The sequence below is a fragment of the Aethalodelphis obliquidens genome, unplaced genomic scaffold (assembly GCF_003676395.1).
Source record: "Aethalodelphis obliquidens isolate GAN/ISIS:26980383/991018 unplaced genomic scaffold, ASM367639v1 scaffold53, whole genome shotgun sequence".
Taxonomy (NCBI): Eukaryota; Metazoa; Chordata; class Mammalia; order Artiodactyla; family Delphinidae; genus Aethalodelphis; species Aethalodelphis obliquidens.
Genome location: NW_020837997.1, coordinates 10559066 through 10577407, shown reverse-complemented (window position 1 = coordinate 10577407; position 18342 = coordinate 10559066). Strand labels below are relative to the sequence as shown.

General features: G+C 56.4%; 1 protein-coding gene across 8 annotated transcripts in view; it reads right to left on the bottom strand.

The window, feature by feature from the left end:
• The window catches only part of PTPRS (protein tyrosine phosphatase receptor type S), a 103544-nt gene that overhangs the window by 42513 nt on the left and 42689 nt on the right, over positions 1-18342 (bottom strand). For all 8 annotated transcript variants that reach the window (XM_027085380.1, XM_027085383.1, XM_027085387.1 and 5 more), the window contains exons 3-6: positions 14841-14986; positions 14127-14268; positions 7803-7991; positions 1521-1631 (exon numbers count right to left, since the gene is read on the bottom strand). In XM_027085380.1, the coding sequence (XP_026941181.1) occupies positions 1521-1631; positions 7803-7991; positions 14127-14268; positions 14841-14986 (588 nt within the window). The remainder of the gene's footprint in view (positions 1-1520; positions 1632-7802; positions 7992-14126; positions 14269-14840; positions 14987-18342) is intronic.

The window sequence follows — 18342 nt, the reverse complement described above, 5'->3', positions numbered from 1 at the left end:
GAAGCTGGACCCCCCCAAAAGAAAGGACCCCACCTCTGGGATGGGGCGGGGGGTGCTGAGGACACAGAAGGCCCCCCTCCCTTGTCACACCCTGGGCTAGAGGCCCCGCCCCCGCCCTGCCCCATGCCTGCTGCCCATACTGTCCTCCTTGAACTCTGCCAGACTTACAAACCCCCATCCCAGGTGTTTGCAGAGAAATACGCAGGTTAGACGAAGACCAGTCAGTTGGAGTCGTGGACGCGCTATAACTCACCAGAGGTGCCATGGCATCGGATCGGATGTGTGCCCCCTGCCCGCCCCCGCCCCGGCGTCCCCGTCCCCTCCCGCCAGGCAGCCTCCTTCCTCCTCAGAGATGAGATGCAGAACCCAAGGGCAGCCAAGGTGCTGCTTCAGGGCTAGCTGGGGCCGTGCTTACTGGGGACCAAGGGGATGAGGGTCTCCGGGTGAGGGAGGAGCCGCACGGCCTCCCAGGTGGAGAACGGCAGGCCCTTGGTGCGTCGAACGGGGGGAAACAGAGGCCTGAAGAAGGCTGGCATGGGTTCAAGTATACAGAGCCAATTGGGGCAGCCCGGGGGGATGAACGGGACCCTGTTTCCCGGCAGGCGGGAGCTGTTTCTACCACGAATCGGATCAGAAACAGCCAAGGGGATACAGGAGATGGAGGAGGAAACAAATTAAAATTTCTGAAAGGACGGAAGAGAACCGACCCGGGGATGAGACGGGGTCCACAGAGACATCTAGGAGCAGGGGCAGCGCCCCCCCCCCCCGCAACCTGGCACCTTTGAGGGGACACCAAGGGGCCCAGAAGAAAGTCTGTGTAGCCACTTCCCAGGCCCTCCTTGGGTGGGTGGGGGCGTCAGGGCAAGGACCCCTGTGCTTCCAGGCGTGACTCAGTGGGAAACTGACATGCCTCAGCCCAAGCCCCAGGGTGTCTGCCTAAAGGAGCCCTTCTCTGAGGGTGACTAGGACAGCACCAGGCTCTGGGACAGCTGAGGGTGTGGGGCTGGCAGGGGCAGCCTTGAAGACCCCTCCCCAACTCTTAGATTAGGGGGGCGGTGAAGCAGGGAGCTACGAGGCCACGAGTCTGGAGAAGCGAAGCGAGCACACAGCAAAGGGGAGGCACTGCACGACACACCACAGAAGCCGACTCGGATGGGCGGGCGGGCGGGGTGGGGCAGAGGCCTGCAGGCTCCCCCGGCCCTGTAGGCCCACGACTGACCCCTCCGGCCCTGCCCCATTCCCTCCTGCCGCCCCCCACCCCAAGTCCTGCAGCCCACGGGGTGGCCGTCACAAGGCACGGGGGTGGGGGTGGGGGTTGAAGCTGCCCCCATTTTACAGGCGAGGAAACTGAGGTCCAGAGAGGGACACAGCCTCGCCCAAGGTCCCGCGGCCACAAGCGGGGCTGGGCCTGCCTGCTGGGGTCTGCAGGGGACAGGGGAGCCCGGAGGCTGTGAGCCCGAGGAGGGAGGGGGACGGGTGGGGCGGGTCCCTGCCTTCGACCTGGACACGGCGTTCCCTACCTCGCACGTAGAGATTGGCGGGTGAGGAGTAGCGCACGCCAGCGCTGTTGGTCGCCACACACTCGTATTTGCCCTGGTCGGTCTCCTCGCTGCTCTCGATCTGCAGGGCTCCTGTGGGTAAAGGGGACAAGGCCTGGCCCATTAGGGGAAACCTCGAGGTTGAGGTGGTGAGAGGGCTGTCCCAGAGTACTGTCTCTTAGTCGGTCTGGGCCGGAGAGGCAGATGAAAACGCTGAGTCAGCCTAGAAGCCCCCACTGGGTCAGGGCCTCCCTGCCTGCCTTTCCCCACCCCGATCCTGGCCCATCCTGGCCTGAACATACCGCCTGCCCCACACATCCTCCACCCTCAGCCGGGACCTCGTAAACGACTGTCAAGTTGAGCGACAAAACTGGGGAGAATGTGTTTTCAGGAAAGCACCAAGTGATGTTCTCCAGGGAGGCTGGGGTGGAAAGCAGGTTGGCAGTCCCAACCCCTAGCAGCCGTTCCAAAGACCCTGACACTTAGGGGGCCACCACAAATGATGTGCCAATTCAGGGAGCTGGTGACCGCCTGCTGGTTTCAACCAGTGCCTGTGTGTAAATGACCGTGGGTCTGGGTTCCTCAAGTATGTGTGGAATCCCAGGCCTCAAGGCCCACGGTGTCCAGAAATGGAGACAGGGTTGTATATCTTCAAGGGTGTTTAAATTTCAGGACTGGGTTACCACTCCACAAAAGCAAAGGTTAAGAAGGCCGAGAGTGATACACATCAAGTATGTTTGAAAGCAAAGGCCTGGATCCACGCTTTCTATACCTGAAACTGAATTTCCCCAGAGATTTAAAGTCATCTAAGTCAGTCAGTCTGAATTCACAGATCTGTTTTAAAACCACGGGCCTGGATTCAGGATTCCGGATGCTCACAAGTAAATGAATTTTCTCAAGTGTGTTTGCAATCACAGACGGAGACCCAAGTCCACGGTGCTCACAGCTTAACGGGGAGAATTTTCCAAAGTGTTTGAAATCAAGTGTGAAGGAAAACCTCTAACCCGTGCCAATAAAGTTGAGGCTGAAATGCCCCCGGCGTGCCTTGAAATTATAAACCTGGATCAAAAAATTTGTTGGTCATGAGTGAATAAGAATTTTAAAAAGAGGTCAATTTTCTCAAGCTTATTTGAAATCACAGGCCCAAATCAAAGGTCTTGGTGCCCACAAGCAAATGAAAATAGGGCAGATTTTCCTACAATATGTTTGAAATCACAGGCCCAGATGAAAGACTTCACTTCCCATGAACATGTGAAAATGAATGAACCTTCTTAAGAATATTTAAAAGCACAGAGCCTTGATCACATACTACGGTGCTCACGACTAAATGAAAACGTGGCCAAGATTTCCCCAAAGATATCTGAAACCACAGGCCTGGGACATATCTTCATTTTCACAAGTAAGATACATCTCTAAGTATGTTTGAAATCACGGGCCTTGATCCAATACTTGAGGGCCCATGAACAAATTAAAAATGAGGCAGAGGTTTCCACAGTTACGTTTGAAATCAAAGGCCTGGACCAAAGTCCTCCTTTTCATAAGTAAATAAAGCTGCGTAAATATCTATAAGTACATTAGACTCACAGTCCTGGACCCTGTGACTGGTTGACTGGTAAATGAAGGTGAGGGAATACCTCCAAATGTGTTTCAATCACACACTGTTTTTGTTTGCTGTTGTTTTGTTTGCTGTTGTTGTTTTTCCCAATCACAGGTTTTGATCAGAGTCCCTGGCACCAGGAGTCCAAAAATCCAGTCCAAGGTCCCAAGCGGACCCCTCCTCCCAGCTTTGTTTGTGGGTGTCCCACGGAAGTGAGGGGAACCCACAGATCGGGAAGTTCTCTCTGGGGGCCGTGGATTAGGTTTCTGCCCCTTCATAACACTTCTTACCAACCTCAAGGCTCCAGGGAAGCAGGCAGGCAGGTATTACTATGGAGGCCCAGAGAGGGCATGGAGCCTGCTCAAGGTCACACAGCATTTCGTGGCAAAGTCAGGACTAGACATGGACTCTTCCCTAGGGCTCACCCAGGCCTGTTCTAGTCTATTCTCTAAGGGCAGCACCATGGGGCTGCCCTTGAGACTGCCTCTCTGCTCCCTCAAGCTGGACTCTCCACTCCTCCTGCCCCGCCACCCAAATCAAAGCTTCAGAGCTGGAAGGCCCCCTCTGCACGTCCATTGCACAGATGGGAATACCAAGGCTAGGGACGGATGAGGGCTGCATACAGAGCAGTGGTCAGAAGCCTGACTCCCAGCGCTCTGGGTGGGCATGGGAGACGCTGCCCCTTCCTGAGGACACAACCCCCTGACTGCGGCCGGGTGACCCAAAGGACCACCACGGCCACACTCAGCCCCCAGCCACAGATAGTGACATAGACACAGAGACTGCACAGACACTGGGCGGGGTGGCGAGGAGAACACATGTGGAGGGGGGCCTGGGGCAGCCCCCCGTGGAGCCTGGGGGGCTGGGCGGGCGGTGAGAGAGAGTGTGAGTGGGTGGGTGGGTGAGGAAAGAGCCTCTTACCTCGGATCGGAGTGCTTTCTGTAAGGGAAGCAGAGAGAGTCAGGTGAATGTCAGAAGGCAGTCCTGGCGGGGCCAGGGGGCCCCAGGGAGGCGGGGCTGGGCCACGAGCCAGGCCTGAACACTCTGTCCCCGGGGGCTGGGAGGGGGCGCTGAGGCAGCCCTGGGCCTACAAACCCTGCAGGCCTTGCTGAGGAAGAATCAGGAGGGCTTCCCATAGGAGGCAAGAATCTCCTGGGGAAGGAGGGGCTGAGTCTAGAAGCCCCTCTGGACTGGCCTGAGGGGCGTGGCCATGCCCCAGGGAGGTCCGTGGCCTCGCCTGGCCCTGTGGGCTGCCTTTCTTCTGGGTCGAGGGAGGGAGGTCCACGACCTCCCCTCCTATTCCTTCTCGGGAGGGTCACGGAATGATGGGGGTCTCGGGAGTCTTGTTAGAGAAGGGGGAGAGGGGTTAGCGCCCCAGGACTGGGCATTAATAAAGCAAAGGGAAGGTGTTACAAACAGGCCAAGTAGGAGGGACAGGGGAGGGCAGTGAAAGGGGATGGAGGGCAGAGGGAGGGCCCTGCAGCCTCCTTCATGTCCAAAAGGAAAAGAGGAAGAGAACGATCTGTGTGTCTATATGGGCGCTGGGGGCTGGGACACCTCAGGAGACCAGAAATGGTGGTGCCGGGCTAGAGTTTCCCACCCTCTGCTCATCTTCCCAGGGGAGATCTGGGCCCCCTCCCTCTCTGCTGAGGACCTGGGCACCCTAAGGCCAGGGCAGGGAAGCCGCCGAGGGTGAGAAAACACAGCTCTTTCTGTCTGGCCCAGGCCCGTTTTGCAGATGGACAAACTGAGGCCCACAAGGGGGAACTGTCATGCCATGAGTCAGAGGCAGGGGTGAGCCTTGAACCCAGCTCTCCGGCCTCCCAGGCTGGGGCCCCTCTAGAACTTTAGGGGGCCCTATATTATCTCTTACAAAATCCCCAACCTAATGGGGCCACTCCCCCTCTTCACACGGAGGGAGGGGAGACAGGAGGAAGGAGGGGAATTTGCCTAAGGCTGCACCATGGAGAGCGAAAATCTGGGTCAGTGGGAATCTAGGTCAGCTCTGGCTCAGGCTGTTTTGCTACACTTGGACCCATCACCATAGGCCAAGTGACAGAAGCCAAAGGCCAAAGGACAGAACTTCCCAAGATGGCCAAATAGCCCACGGCCACTATGTTGAGAGGAAAGGATACGCCTCTTGGGTATGAAAGGTGGTTTTGCTTTCTACTCCGAAGAAGATGAGAAGTTACTATCACGGGCCAATACTAGTCATTCTTACCTTAGTAAGAATTAGCCCAGCAAGTTGGATTCAGGGGACTTAGGCTGGGCTGGGAAAAGAGGACGAGATACACCCAGTACTAGCCCAGCTGGAACATTCCTCCCTCTCCCTAGATCCAGCCCGCAAACTTCCGTAATTTCACATTTTCCAGCAGTGTCAAGGCCCAGGATGGGGCAGGGGGTGCCGCACGTGCGAAGCTCCACTAGCCCCTCGTGGTCTTGTCTTTTTTCCTCTTTTCCTTTTGGGCTCCTCTCTCTGCAGCCCCCGGGTGTCCGGATGGGGAGGGCTGGGTGGTCAGGGGCAGGGGGGCAGGTGGGGGGAGACGTTAGTAAACATGCCACGTGGAGTGGGTCACAGTTACTGTCACAGTGGCCGTTAGTCTGAGGGGAGGGGACGGGAAGGGGGGACACGGTGGGGGGTGGCGTTAGTTGTTGACGTGGTGAAGAAATTAAACTTACCAAAGGTTTCTGAACGTTTACAACGGAGGGACAAGAAAAGAGAACAGGAACATTAACGGGTGGTTATGCAGAAGCCTGTATCCTCGTGGGTGAGGGAGGGGAGGTCAGAATAATGAGCAGATTGATTACAATTTTTTTTTTTTTTCCTTTGGCCGTGCTGTGCGGCTCGTGGGATCTTAGTTCCCCGACCGGGGATCGAACCCGCGCCTCCTGCAGTGGAAGCTCGGAGTCTTAACCACCAGACCACCAGGGAAGTCCCTTGATCATGATTTTTAAAGCAGCTGATGTTCACTGAGCACTTGCTATATGCCAGGCAGCCGGTCAGGGGCCCCTCACAGAAACGCTAGGGAATAGGCACGGTTTAGGAGGATGCTGAGACCCAGGGGATGGGGCACCGAGGTCCACGCTCTTAGTCATTTCGTTATATTGGGGCGACAATGGTGGAAACCAGCAGAGAAGCAACTGGATCCCGAAGGTTGCCATCGCTGCTCCAGCTGAACCCCCCAAGCTGCAAACACCCTCAGACGGGTCGGGACGGGGAAGGCTACGTCTCTCCCCAGTGCGAGGTCCAGGTCTCTCCTGGGAAGAAATGCTGGGCTTAACATCTGCCCCTTTTCAGGGTTTGGGTCTTTGCTGAGGGAAGGAGAAAGCAGAGGATGGGCAGACAGGACTCCTCAGAGGACGGGACTGGGCAGTGAGTGGGGGGGTGTGGCGGGGGGGGGGGGCGCTGAAAATGATGGGGTGGCCTTCAGGCAGGGGTGGCTCCAGGGTGGGGGCCCTCAGAGTAAGGGGAGAGAGAAAAGAGAGGGTGCACCAACACGTGTCCATGTGACTGAAACATGCGTAAGTGCCCGTGGGCACATCCCGACCACACACGTGTCCGCGCCCACAAGGACCAGCCTGAGACGTGCACACGGAAGGGACTGTCACGCGGATACACGTGTGACAGAGACACACGTGGACAAGCTCTGCTATGTGGGGTGGGGAGGCAACCCTGTGCTGACAGCACAGCCTGTGTGTGCCCACAGATGCGGAGCAGGTCAGGACACACAGGGAGCCCGGACACACACACGCGGACGTTCGTGAGGCAGTTAAGACAGCTGACACGAGGCACACACAGCCCCCCAGAGAGATGGACCCACAGACAGGGGCACAGAGGTGCTGTGCTAAGACACGATTGTGGAAGTGCCTGGCCCCAAGGTGGCCAAGGCCTTGTGCTCTGTCCAAGGCTCCCCTATCCCGGCCGGGGCCTGGACAAACAGGCTGGACTGCCTGTCCATGCCCCATCACATCCTTACTGCTTCAGTCTTGGAGACACTCTCTCCCTGCAGCCCTCTACGGCTCCCCAGTACCTTACCTGTCTATGCCCACTATCTCCTCTGGAGACACCCACTGCTTCAGCACTGGAAATACTCTCTTGCCTTTGCCTTATGCTCCCCTCTACTCCTACCTGTCTGGACCCCATTGTATCCTCACTGGACAAGTCTACTGCTTTAGCACAGAAGATACCCTCCCTCTGCCACCTTCCATGGCTCCCCATCACCTCTGCTTGTCTGTTCCCCGACTGTGTCCCCACTGTTGGGGCACTGTAGACACCCACCCTCCTCTGTGGGTTTCCATCACCCGCAACTATCTGTGCCTCATTAGGACCCCACTGCTTGGGTACTGGAGACTCTCTGCCCCTGCGGCCTCTGCAGCTGCCCATCGTTGTACATATCTGGGTCCATTATATCTCCATGCAGGCACTGAAGAACTCTCCCCCTACCATCCGCCATAGCTCCCCATTACCCCTGCCCGTCTATATCCTATCACATCCCCACTGGTTCAGCTCTGAAGACACTTTCTCCCCCAATACCAATGCCCTCCGTGTCTGCGCATCCGCTCTGCCTTTCTGTCCTCCATCTGTCCCCAGGGCTTGGGCCCTGGGATGCCGCCCTCCCCCTTCCACCCTCTGTGGCTCCCGCACCCTCCTGGCCGCCTGTGCTCACCTGACCGCAGCTGCTTGATGCGTCCATCGCTGGCACTGGGGTCCACAGGCAAGAAGTCCTTGAACCAGGTGATCTCGGGGTCAGGGTTGCCACTCGCAGCACAGAGCATGGTAGCTGTCCGTGTCCGCTCTACCACCTTCAGCTGGGGGCCCATGTCGATGTTGGGGAAACCAGGGGGCAGCTGGTCCTCTGAGGGTGGAGACGGGAAAAACAAAGCAGAGGTCCAGTTGTCACAAGTCCATGCCACCAGGGTGGGGCTCCGGGACGGGCCCTGGGTCCAGCCCCTGCCTGGCTGGGTGACCTCCCTGTAGCCTGTTTCTTTCTCTGTCTGTGAGAAAGACCAGTCTCATGTCGGGGAACTGTTGGGAGGACATCCGGCTAGACCAGTACCTCTGACCCGGGGCGATCCTGCCCCCAGGGGACACTGGGCCATGTCTGGGGACATCTGTGGTTGTCACTCCTGGCATTGAGTCGGTGGGCCCAGGGATACAGCTCCACCCCTCCCAGCGCCTAGGACGGCCCTGCAGAGGATGATCCAGCCCTGATGTCAGCAGCGCAGAGGCTACAAAACCCTTGGGTTACTTTACAGCGGCCGGAAGGAGCTTTTCGGAATGTAAATGGTACCACACTGCCCCTCCGCTGCCAGTGGCCCCCACCACCCTCTGGAGGAACCCAGCCTCCTTGCCCGACGCTGGCCCCCGCCGGCCTCGGCTGCCCCGTCGCACGCCAGCCTCACACTTCTCGCTCTCTCCATCCAGCCACACCAGTCATCTTGGTCCCCAAAGTCATCACGCCCCCTCCTGCATCACCCCTGGGCATCCACGTCACCTCAGGCTAGCTCGTGGCCCCAAGTTATAAATCCTCCTGGGGACTTCCCTGGCGGTCCAGTGGTTAGGACTCCATGCTTCCACTGCAGGGAGCATGGGTTTGATCCCTGGTTGGGGAACTAAGATCCTGCATGCCGCAAAGCATGGCCAAAATAATAACAATAATCATAAAAAGTTCTCCTGGACTCCAGAACATCCAAGTGTCAAACTCCATGGATCATGATGTATCGGCGTCTCTGCCATGTCCCTACCACCCCATGCAGGTCCCGGCACACAGCAGGTGTGCCTACTACTGAGCCCGTGCTCTAGAGCCCGCAAGCCACAACTACCGAAGCCCATGTGCCACAACTACCGAAGCCCGTGTGCCACAACTACTGAGCCCGCGTGCCACAACTACTGAGCCCGCGTGCCACAACTACTGAAGCCCGTGTGCCTAGAGCCCGTGCTCCGCAGCAAGAGAAGCCACCGCAATGAGAAGCCCGTGCACCTCAACGAGGAGGAGCCCCCGCTCGCCTCAACTAGAGAAAGCCCGCGCGGAGCAACGAAGACCCGACAGCCAAAGATAAATAAATTTAAAACAAAAATTTAAAAAACAAAAAGAGTGGATATACATATTTGTATAACAGATACACTTTGCTGTACAGCTGATACTAATACAACACTGTAAGTCAATTATATCCCAATAAAAAATTTTTTTAAAAACAGAAGAAGAATGTGGTTCTGGCCTGAGGCGATGGGGCGGGTGGCCTTCGTTTCAATTTGCACGTCGCACCATGGGCTCCATGGCCTGACTCAGCTGGAGTTGATGCCAGGGTGGGGTACGCAGCTCATCAGCCTCCCACCAGGTCCCACTCCCTCTTCCACCTTTGCCCTCCCCCTCCAGCACCTGGACTCCTGGATCCTTTTGCTCTCACCCCTAAAACCCCCAGCTCTGGTCTGGCCCGTCATCTCCAGTGGACAAAGGGTCCCCTGGGGTAGGGCAGGCTTCCTCAGCTAAAATTAAAACAGCCACTAGCCCCCTTGTTATCGGCTGAAATGTGTACCTCCTCCCTCCTCCAATACATAGGTTGAGGCCCTAACCCTCGGGACCTCAGAATTAGATTGTATTTGGAGACAGAGTCCTTAGAAAGGTCATTAAGTCAAATGCGGTATTAGGGCGACCCTCATCCAACGCGACTGGTGTCCTCATAAGAAGAGGAGATTAAGAACACACAGAGTGGAGACCATGTAAAGACCCAGGAGAAGACGGCTGTCTCTGAGGCAAGGAGAGAGGCCTCAGAAGGAACCAACCCTGCCGACACCTTGATCTAGGACCTCCAGCCTCCAGACTGAAAAAAACATGTGATGTAAGCCGCCCAGACTGTGGTACTTTGTCAGAGCAGCCCTAGCGAACTAACACAGTCCCTGCCCCACCCCAATGGACAAGTGACAAAAAAGGGATCGCACGCAGGGCTGATGAGACTGAGGAGAGACAGGCCTGCGAGTCCACCGCTGGCAGGAATGTTCGTTGGTACCGCGGGACCAGAAGGGGTGAGTTGGTACCATCCACCTGAGACCCCCCGAGCCCTCAGCTCAGCGGCTGGCTCCCCAGGCCCGTGCACTCAAGTAGGAAGGCAGAGGTATGCCTGAGGCACGGAGAGTAACGGGAAAATGCTGGCGACAATCTAAACACCTGTCAGCAGAGACCTGGGCCATCTATGGATGGGTCCCCAAAACAAGCAGAAGGAATCGCCTTACAGACAGATTCGTAACAAACTCCAAGATGCATTCCTAAGTGGACAGAGTTCGGTGTGAAAGACGTGTAGACCAAGGATCAAAAACTACAGCCCCTGGGACTTCCCTGGTGGCGCAGTGGTTAAGAATCTGCCTTCCAATGCAGGGGATGCGGGTTCGATCCCTGCTAGGGGAACTAAGATCCCACATGCTGCGGGGCAACTAAGCCTGCGTGCTGCAACTGAGCCTGTGTGCTCTGGAGCCCACACGCCGCAACAAGACAGAAGCCCGTGCACCGCAATGAAAGATCCCGCGTGCTGCAACTAAGACCCGGCGCAGCCAAATTAATTAACTCATTAATTAAAAGAAAACAGAAACAAAAAACTACAGCCCCTGGGCCAAACCTGGGGCCCCGCTTGTTTTTGTTGATAAAGTTTTATTGGTGCATGGCCACGTCCATTGGTTTCCTCATCGTCTACACGGCTTTCCTGAACTGAGAAGTTGCAAGAGACGCTGTCTAGCCTGCAAAGTCAAAAATATTTACTCTGGTGTTTTATAAAAGAAGCCTGCTGCCTCTTGGTAAAGATAAAGCTGCTATTTGCGTAAAAAGGAAATAGTAAATGTGTATTTGCTTACAAATGCCCAGGAGGGGCACCGGGCATGGTGGGTGTGTTGGGGGAGGGACAGGGGGCTGGGAAGAGGTGGGCCAGAGGCCACCATGTGGGGAGGGAACAGAGACCCAGGTACATGGAAGGGGCAGGAGGCCAAGACGGGGTAAGGGAGAGCCTGGCCGGGGCACCATCACCTGTGTCCCCAGTTAAACAAGAGAGCTGTGGTTCCGGCCCAGGCAGGGGTCGCTTCGTAGAGGAAGACGGCCCCAGTCCCAAGTCCTGAGCACTATGTACCAGGCTCTGTAAGGTAGCTTTCTGTGCCCACCTCTGAGATGGGATCTATTTCACAGAGGGGGAAACTGAGGCTCAAACACATGCGTACCTGCCTGGGTCATACAGCCAGGACACAGCAAGGCTGGGATTTGAACCCAGGCCGGGCTAAGCCTGGAGGAAGCTGGGTGTGGCCGGCATCTGCAGAACCCCCAAGCCGGGCCTGGACCTGTGGGGTCGGATGGGGTGGCTGGATCCTGTCTGAGCTCGTTCCACACCCAGTTTGTTCTTCCCGGCCCGAGGCCTGGACCACCTCATGCATGGTTCTGATTGGCTACTGATGACGTCACCGGAGGTTCGGGCCAAGACAACTGGGCCTCAATTCTTGGTGCTCAAAGCTGGCCCAGGCGTGCTGGGGGCTGGGTCTGCTGGTGTCCCTCTGTGCACCCGTTTCCTGTGTGTGTGTGTGTGTGTGTGTGTGTGTGTGTGTGTGTGCGCGCGCGCGCGCGGGTGCACGAGTGTGCATGCCTGCTCACCCACGTATGCACCCGCACCCCACGCGTGTCCACGCATGAGCACTTCCTGGGTGCGTGCAGCCCCGCGAGGGGCCCCCGTGAGTGCCTGTGGGCGGCAGCCAGCCAGGGTGGGGGAGGCCGCGGCCGCCTGACGTTACCGAGAGCTCCTAATTAAACAAAAATGTTCATCGAGTACCACATTGTGCCTGATTCCTCGGAGTTTAATTAAAACAGCAGCGCGGGAGGTGTGAGCAGGGTCCACAATCAGATGCAGCGGAGGAAGGGAAGCTGGGGGTGCTGGGCCCGGCAGCCCAGACCTTCCCGCTCAGCCGCGGGGGGGGGGGGTGGGGGGGGGGGGGGTCCCGGGGGGTGGGGGGGGGGGGGGGGGCGGCCCGAGGCGGTGGAGGCAGGGGGCACAGGCGTTCTGGGTCAAACGCTCTGGGCTGGGCGCCCAGCCCAAGCGCCACGTCTTTCTAGGCGGCCCGAGAACAGAGAGACGCCAAGGGTCTTGTTGGGGGAGGCGGAGAACGGAGATGTGTCTTTCCCAGACTCCCAGAGACTGTGCGGTTAATAGATTCACAGCGTGTCCTTTTAACTCTCTGAGCGCTTACAAAGGAGGCTGGCACAGTGGGGGGGGGGGGGGGGGGGGGGGGGGGGGGGGGGGGGTCCTGGAGAAGGGGCGGGGCAAAAATATCTGCGGGGAAGAGGCGGGGCGGGCTGGGGCGGGTGGACTCCTCCCCTTCCCTCCTCCTCCCTCAATCCGCCAGCAGGATGGGCTCCAGGACACACACACAATGAAACTATGAGGCCTCTTGTTAAAAAATTACTAGGAATTTCCAGGCGGTAACGGCAGGGCTTTCTGAGGGCGGTCGCACACCAGGGTCTGGGACCACGTGCCCCTGCGGCCAATGTGACAGCTCCTCCCAGAGCTCCAAGCTGACCGTGGCTCCACTGCCTGGGAGGACATGGGATGACTCCCAAGCTGGGAGCCGCGTGTGGGGGCCACCTGCCCCCAATGGCTGGCAGTGGCTTGTACTTTTTTTTTTTTTCCTTTTGTCCATGCCGCGCAGCATATGGGATCTTAGTTCCCTGACCAGGGATCCCGCATCCCCTGCAGTGGAAGGGGATGTAAAGTCTTTAACCAATGGACCACCAGGGAAGTTCCAAGTGGCTTCTACTTAGAGATCAGACAGGGTCAGGGTGCCCCTGTAGGCGACAGGCAGAAAATCCACCTACCCACCCACCCACCTGACAGCTGCAGTATGGCTGGTGGCAGCTGTCTTGTCACAACCAGAATAACAACGACAGTAATAATAATATCAGATCGGTAGAATCAACCAAATGCTTGTTCCCCTCGTGGCACCATGCTGGTCCCCCACTTGTATCTGGTTCTGAAACAACCCCTTGTGGTGAACATCATTATTATCCCACTTTGGAGGTGAGGACACTGCAGCTCAGAGAGGTTCATTAACTTGCCCAAGGTCACAAAGCTACGGAGGGGCAGTGCCAGGATGCGAACTCAAGTTGCAGGCCCCTGGGTTAAAACCGCCTTGCAAGGGAGAAGGCAGCAGGGAGCAGCTGGGGTCGGGGGCAGGCGGGTTTGTGGTGAGACTGTCTGAATGATACTGGTTTACAATAAGGAAGCCATTTCCTGGTCCCTAGCCCACCTGAATGAGGCCAGCAAGAAGCCCACAGGAAGGATCTGTGTGAATCTATGAGGAGGTGATATTTAGCTGTTTCTGCCTAGCCAGCCTTCTATTCCTCCTTTGTTTCTTTAAGGGAACCACCCCTTACTGACCCCATCTACTTGACTCCAAGGAAGACTCTGCCGATCCGAGTATTTGTTCCTCCAGACACAGTGACCAGCTCAGGGATGGTCATCTGACCCAAGCTGGGCCAACGAACAGCAACGGTCCTGGGTCATTTAGTCCAGGGGGCCCCGGAGCCTGGGGCTAATGAGGGGAATCTCACTAAGGATACTGTTGATAGGGAAGAAAACAAACCCAGAGGCAGAAAGTGAACTCTGAGAACATCATGTGAGCTCCTGGATCCAGCTGAACCTGAAGCTCGTCTACTCCACAGAGATTTTAATTACATGAACCAATGAATTCTCAGTTTGAGTTAGATCTGCCTCTTGTAATCAGAAGAGCACGATTAAGATGACAAATGAAGATGACTCTAGTCCCTTAACACTCTTCTTTTCGGCAAAGACTCAGTAAATTCCTACCAGAAGGCTCTGGGCCCCAGTTGTATTACAGGCTCAAAAAAGGAGATCAAGGTCCCCCCCAAAGAGAAAATCCAAAGCAAGACTTTCATGAATCCCTTTGGTATTTGTCCCCAAAGTCCAGGCCCCAGGTCCTCCCCGACCCACCCCGGGGAGCCCAATACCTCGGAGGACAGTGAGCTTGGCATGGACGGTGATCTCCCCGACTGAGTTCTGGGCCACACACTCGTACACGTTCTCATCCCGGGGTGTCCGGAGTGGCTGGATCCTCAGCACGGCCCCTGCACTCCCATCAAACTCGATCGTCTGCCATGGGTAGGGGACAAAGGTCAGGGTGAGGCTGGGGTCCCAGGCGTGAACAGGAGAGGAGCTGAGGGCTGTACACACATGTGTGTATACATCCATGTAAAGATGGTGGAGGCAGAAAACGGTCTGTACAAGTAAAGGGTATTGTGCATAAGTGGGTGTGTGACACTCGCACGTAAGTCTGGTGACAGGCATGCGAAGGCATGCTGGACGTGGAAATGTGTGTGTCTGACCATATACTTGTGCACAGAGTTGTGAGTTCCCTTCTGTGTGCAGTGGTGAGATAAGATTCAGAGAGGGCAGGGAGTTGCTTGAGGCCACAGAGCACAAAGGTGGCAGAAGAAGCGAGCCTGAAGGGCCCTCATGGGGCACATGGTGGGGGGTGCACGTGGCAGAGAGTGGGTGGGAGAAGAGAAGGGACCTGTCTGGAGAGGGTGCCTGCCCTGACTGCCCGTGCTCCATCTGGGGAATGTTACTGGGACAGCTTCTGTGGCTGAGCTGCTGTGGCCCCGTCCAGGGGTGGGGCTGGTCCTCAGCTGTCTCCCCTCCCCTCACCCCCCTCCCCGACTCACCTCAAAGCGCTGCGAATTGACCTTCTTGCCCTTCTTGTTCCAGGTCACGCGTGGCTTGGGATCTCCCGTGGCCTGACACACAAAGGAGGCCACGCCCCCTGACACGCCAATCTGGTCCTTGGGTTCTTTGATGAACCTCGGGGGCTCTGGGGAGAGAGCAGGAAACGGAGGGGCTCTGGTGAGCCAGGGCATGCGACAAGGACCCTATGGGGCCAGGTAAACATGCCCTCCATCCTCTGTCCGGACACAGAGATACCATGTGGGCCCGACAGGAGGGCTGGAGAGAAGAAGAAATGATACCACTGCCCCCTGTGGGCACCCCGGGCCCTGCCCAGCACCTCCACCCCCCGACCCGGATACAACGGCCACACATACTCACACGAGGACACACCTCACGGGGGCACACCTGCTCAGACCCAGTGCCACAGGGGAAGGTGAGAGGGGATACCCCTGAGGCTTTGGGGTCCCGAAATTCAGCCCCTGAAGGCCCTCAGTAGTGACCAGCCAAACTATGGAGGATCCTTGATCTTAAAAAGACTTGGGAGGAGAGAACTTGGTCTAATCAATCCCTGATGGGACATGTGGGGAGACGGAGGCATCAAACAGGGAAGCAGAGGGGGTGACCAAGGGACCTGAGGTCAGAGACAGACCAGAGATGGAACCCAGGGCTCCAGCCTCTTCATCTGGGGGAGGTGTCCAAACACAAGGAGTCAGAGCTGGAGGCCAGAGCTGAACATGGGCGATCGGATGCCGCCAACCACTAGAGCAAGTGCTTATTGAGCGCCTACTATATGCGGACGGTGTACACTCAGCAACATGTCCTTCTGACAGTGCTGGGGGACAGAGCCACCATGATCCTCATTTCACACTCGAGGAAACCAAGGCACAGACCAGGCAAGGCACTTGCTTCGACACAGCCAGCCAGTGGCTGAGCGGGGATTTGAACTGGGCTGGTCCTGTGCCCCCATCCTTTGCCCCTCATGATGATCTGATGTGCTAAGTCTCCCCAGGAAAGTCTCAAGTGGGAGCTACTATGTCTTTGATGCCTACACAGCCTCAACTCGGCACGTGGCACAGGCTACAGTACCTGAGAGTTCATTAACATTGTCCTCTTTTTTTATTGACTTTTCACAGTAACCTCTGAATCGCCCAAAGGGATACTGGATTTCCATCCACAGTAATTGCTACAATGTAGCCCATAAAATGAATTCAGTTACTTCTGAGAGTTTTACCGACAGACCCAAGGGCTGCAACATACTTACAAGGTCCTGAGGGAAACAACCTACATATCCAACAAAACAACAAAAGGGGACGATTAAATGAACACTGGGCCACCCACTAAGTGGAATACTATGCAGCTGTAAAAAGGGACAAGAATGCTTTTGTAACGAACTTCTAGGACAGGAACAGCAAGATACACTCTGAAATGGACAAAAAGTGAGGGGTAAAAAGTATAGTAAATGCTCCTGTTTGTGTGATGAGAAAAATGAAAATGGGGAAAGTGTGTGTGTGTGTGTGTGCGCATGTGCACGCACAGAAACAACAGCTGCCTCTGGGAGGAGAAAGCAGGCGGCTGGACACAGGGGAAAGAAGGCTTCATACCCTGGTAACTTTTTTACATTTAGAACTATTTGAAGATAAACTGAAATTATTATTTTTGTAAGGTTTGAATAGAAAGGTGAGCCAATTAAAGAAATATATTAAGTAAGTAAAAGTTTGGGCTCTGAGGAGAGGCAGAGAGAGGATGAACAACGCAAGCTTGAGCAAGGCCAGGCCTCCGAGCACTGAGCCACTCAGGTTCACCTAGAAAGTTCTGGCTGCTCAGAAGTGCCGAGAAGTTCAAGGAGGCCTCAGCTTCCAAGTCTGGGTTCCACAGAGCCCAATTTCTCCCATCTGTGACTCAGGCTGGGCTTTGAACAAAAGAGAGTCCCCGCCTCAGCGCCTTGACTGGCCTCGCCTCCCTCATTCCAGGCTGTGCTCCCATTGATATGACCATGTAAGTCTACACTGGCCACCTCCCTGGAAAATCAGCAGACCCACTGCATGCAGGCATCAGTGGGCTCACTCAAAGCCTGTGTATCTTACCGGGGAAGTGATTGTTGATTCCACTGTACAGATGGGATTGTACAGATTCAGGGAGTTTAATGAGCTTGCATGACGTCACACAGCTCAGAAATGACAGCAACAGGGCTGGATCCTGGGTCTATCAGTCCCCAAGCTCACGTCTTCTGTTCCTCTCACCTCCAGGCCCTGAGCCTGATTTCGATGTTTTTGCTCCACGCTGAGCCCTGGACTGGGCCTGCCTCTCTGGCTCTGCCTTGCCTGGGTTGCCCCTCCTACAGGAATGGTGACTGGGGCCATGTGGGTCCCCAGCCAAGGTCATGGGGGGAAGTCCCTGTGGTCAGGTCAGGAATCTCGCTTCTGAGAAAAATCCTCCCTGGGGAGCCACTGGAAGGAAGGGCAGAAGTGGGCTGCAGGGAGTGAGAAGCATCCAGCTGCCTTTTTACAACTCGGAGCTGGGAAGACACCCCGAGCACCCTCCAATCCGGGAAACGAGACACGATGGGAGCCCGTGCTGTCCCTCCTCCTCTCTTCATCTGGCGGCTTCAGCCTCAGCTCAGCCAGCACCTCCCCCAGGGAGCCTTCTTGGATTACCACTGGCCAGGCCAGGACCCCCTCTGTCCCCATCCTTCCATGGCGCCCCCTTCCATCACGGCCCCGATCACACTGGGTTGAAATACTTGGTTATGTGCCACCTGGCAGGGTGGGCATGAAACAGACCCCACTCTTTGGGACCCCACCACACCACTTCTCTGTGCCCGGTGACCCCTGAAAAACTGGGGCTTTGAACCTTGATGCTTGCCTAATACTGGGCCCAATGAAGCTGCCCACTCGCTCCCTGGCGCCCCCTCGCTGCAGGGCAGACACCTCTCAGCTTACCTCCAGGCAGCTCTGGGATCCCAGCCAGCCCGGAAGAGCTTTCTCCGTCCTCTGCATCCCCCATTAGAATATTTCTTGCAGATGCTTAGATTCTCTCATTTGGACAAACCCTCCCTTCCTCTTCTTGGAAAAAGGGGCCCCAAACATAAGAAAGACACACTGGGGTATGGCCGCAGCCTGTGGCAAGCAAGCGCTCCTTTTGTGCTGGGCCTGTTCTCACACCCAGCTCTATTCTGAGGCTCAGAAAGGGTGAGCGACTGGCCCCCAGTCACCCAGCTTGTGACGGGCAAGAGCTAAGATTCCAACCTGGTCCTATTGGGCTCCCAAAGCCTTGCAAATAGTACACCCGATATACAGGGTTGTGGGTCTTCAGTGATGGAGAGCACCCTGGTGTTCCTGTTTCTTAGATGAAGAGACCGAGGTTCAGAGTGGCGATGCCAACAGCGCAGAGCCTGGGAAGGGCTTGGCCTGATTTCTGTTTTTCCATTTCAGATTTTGCAGAGAAAAATCTGGTGCCAGAGCTGGAGACCCACCCACCAGTCCCCTCCAACCCAGCCTGGAC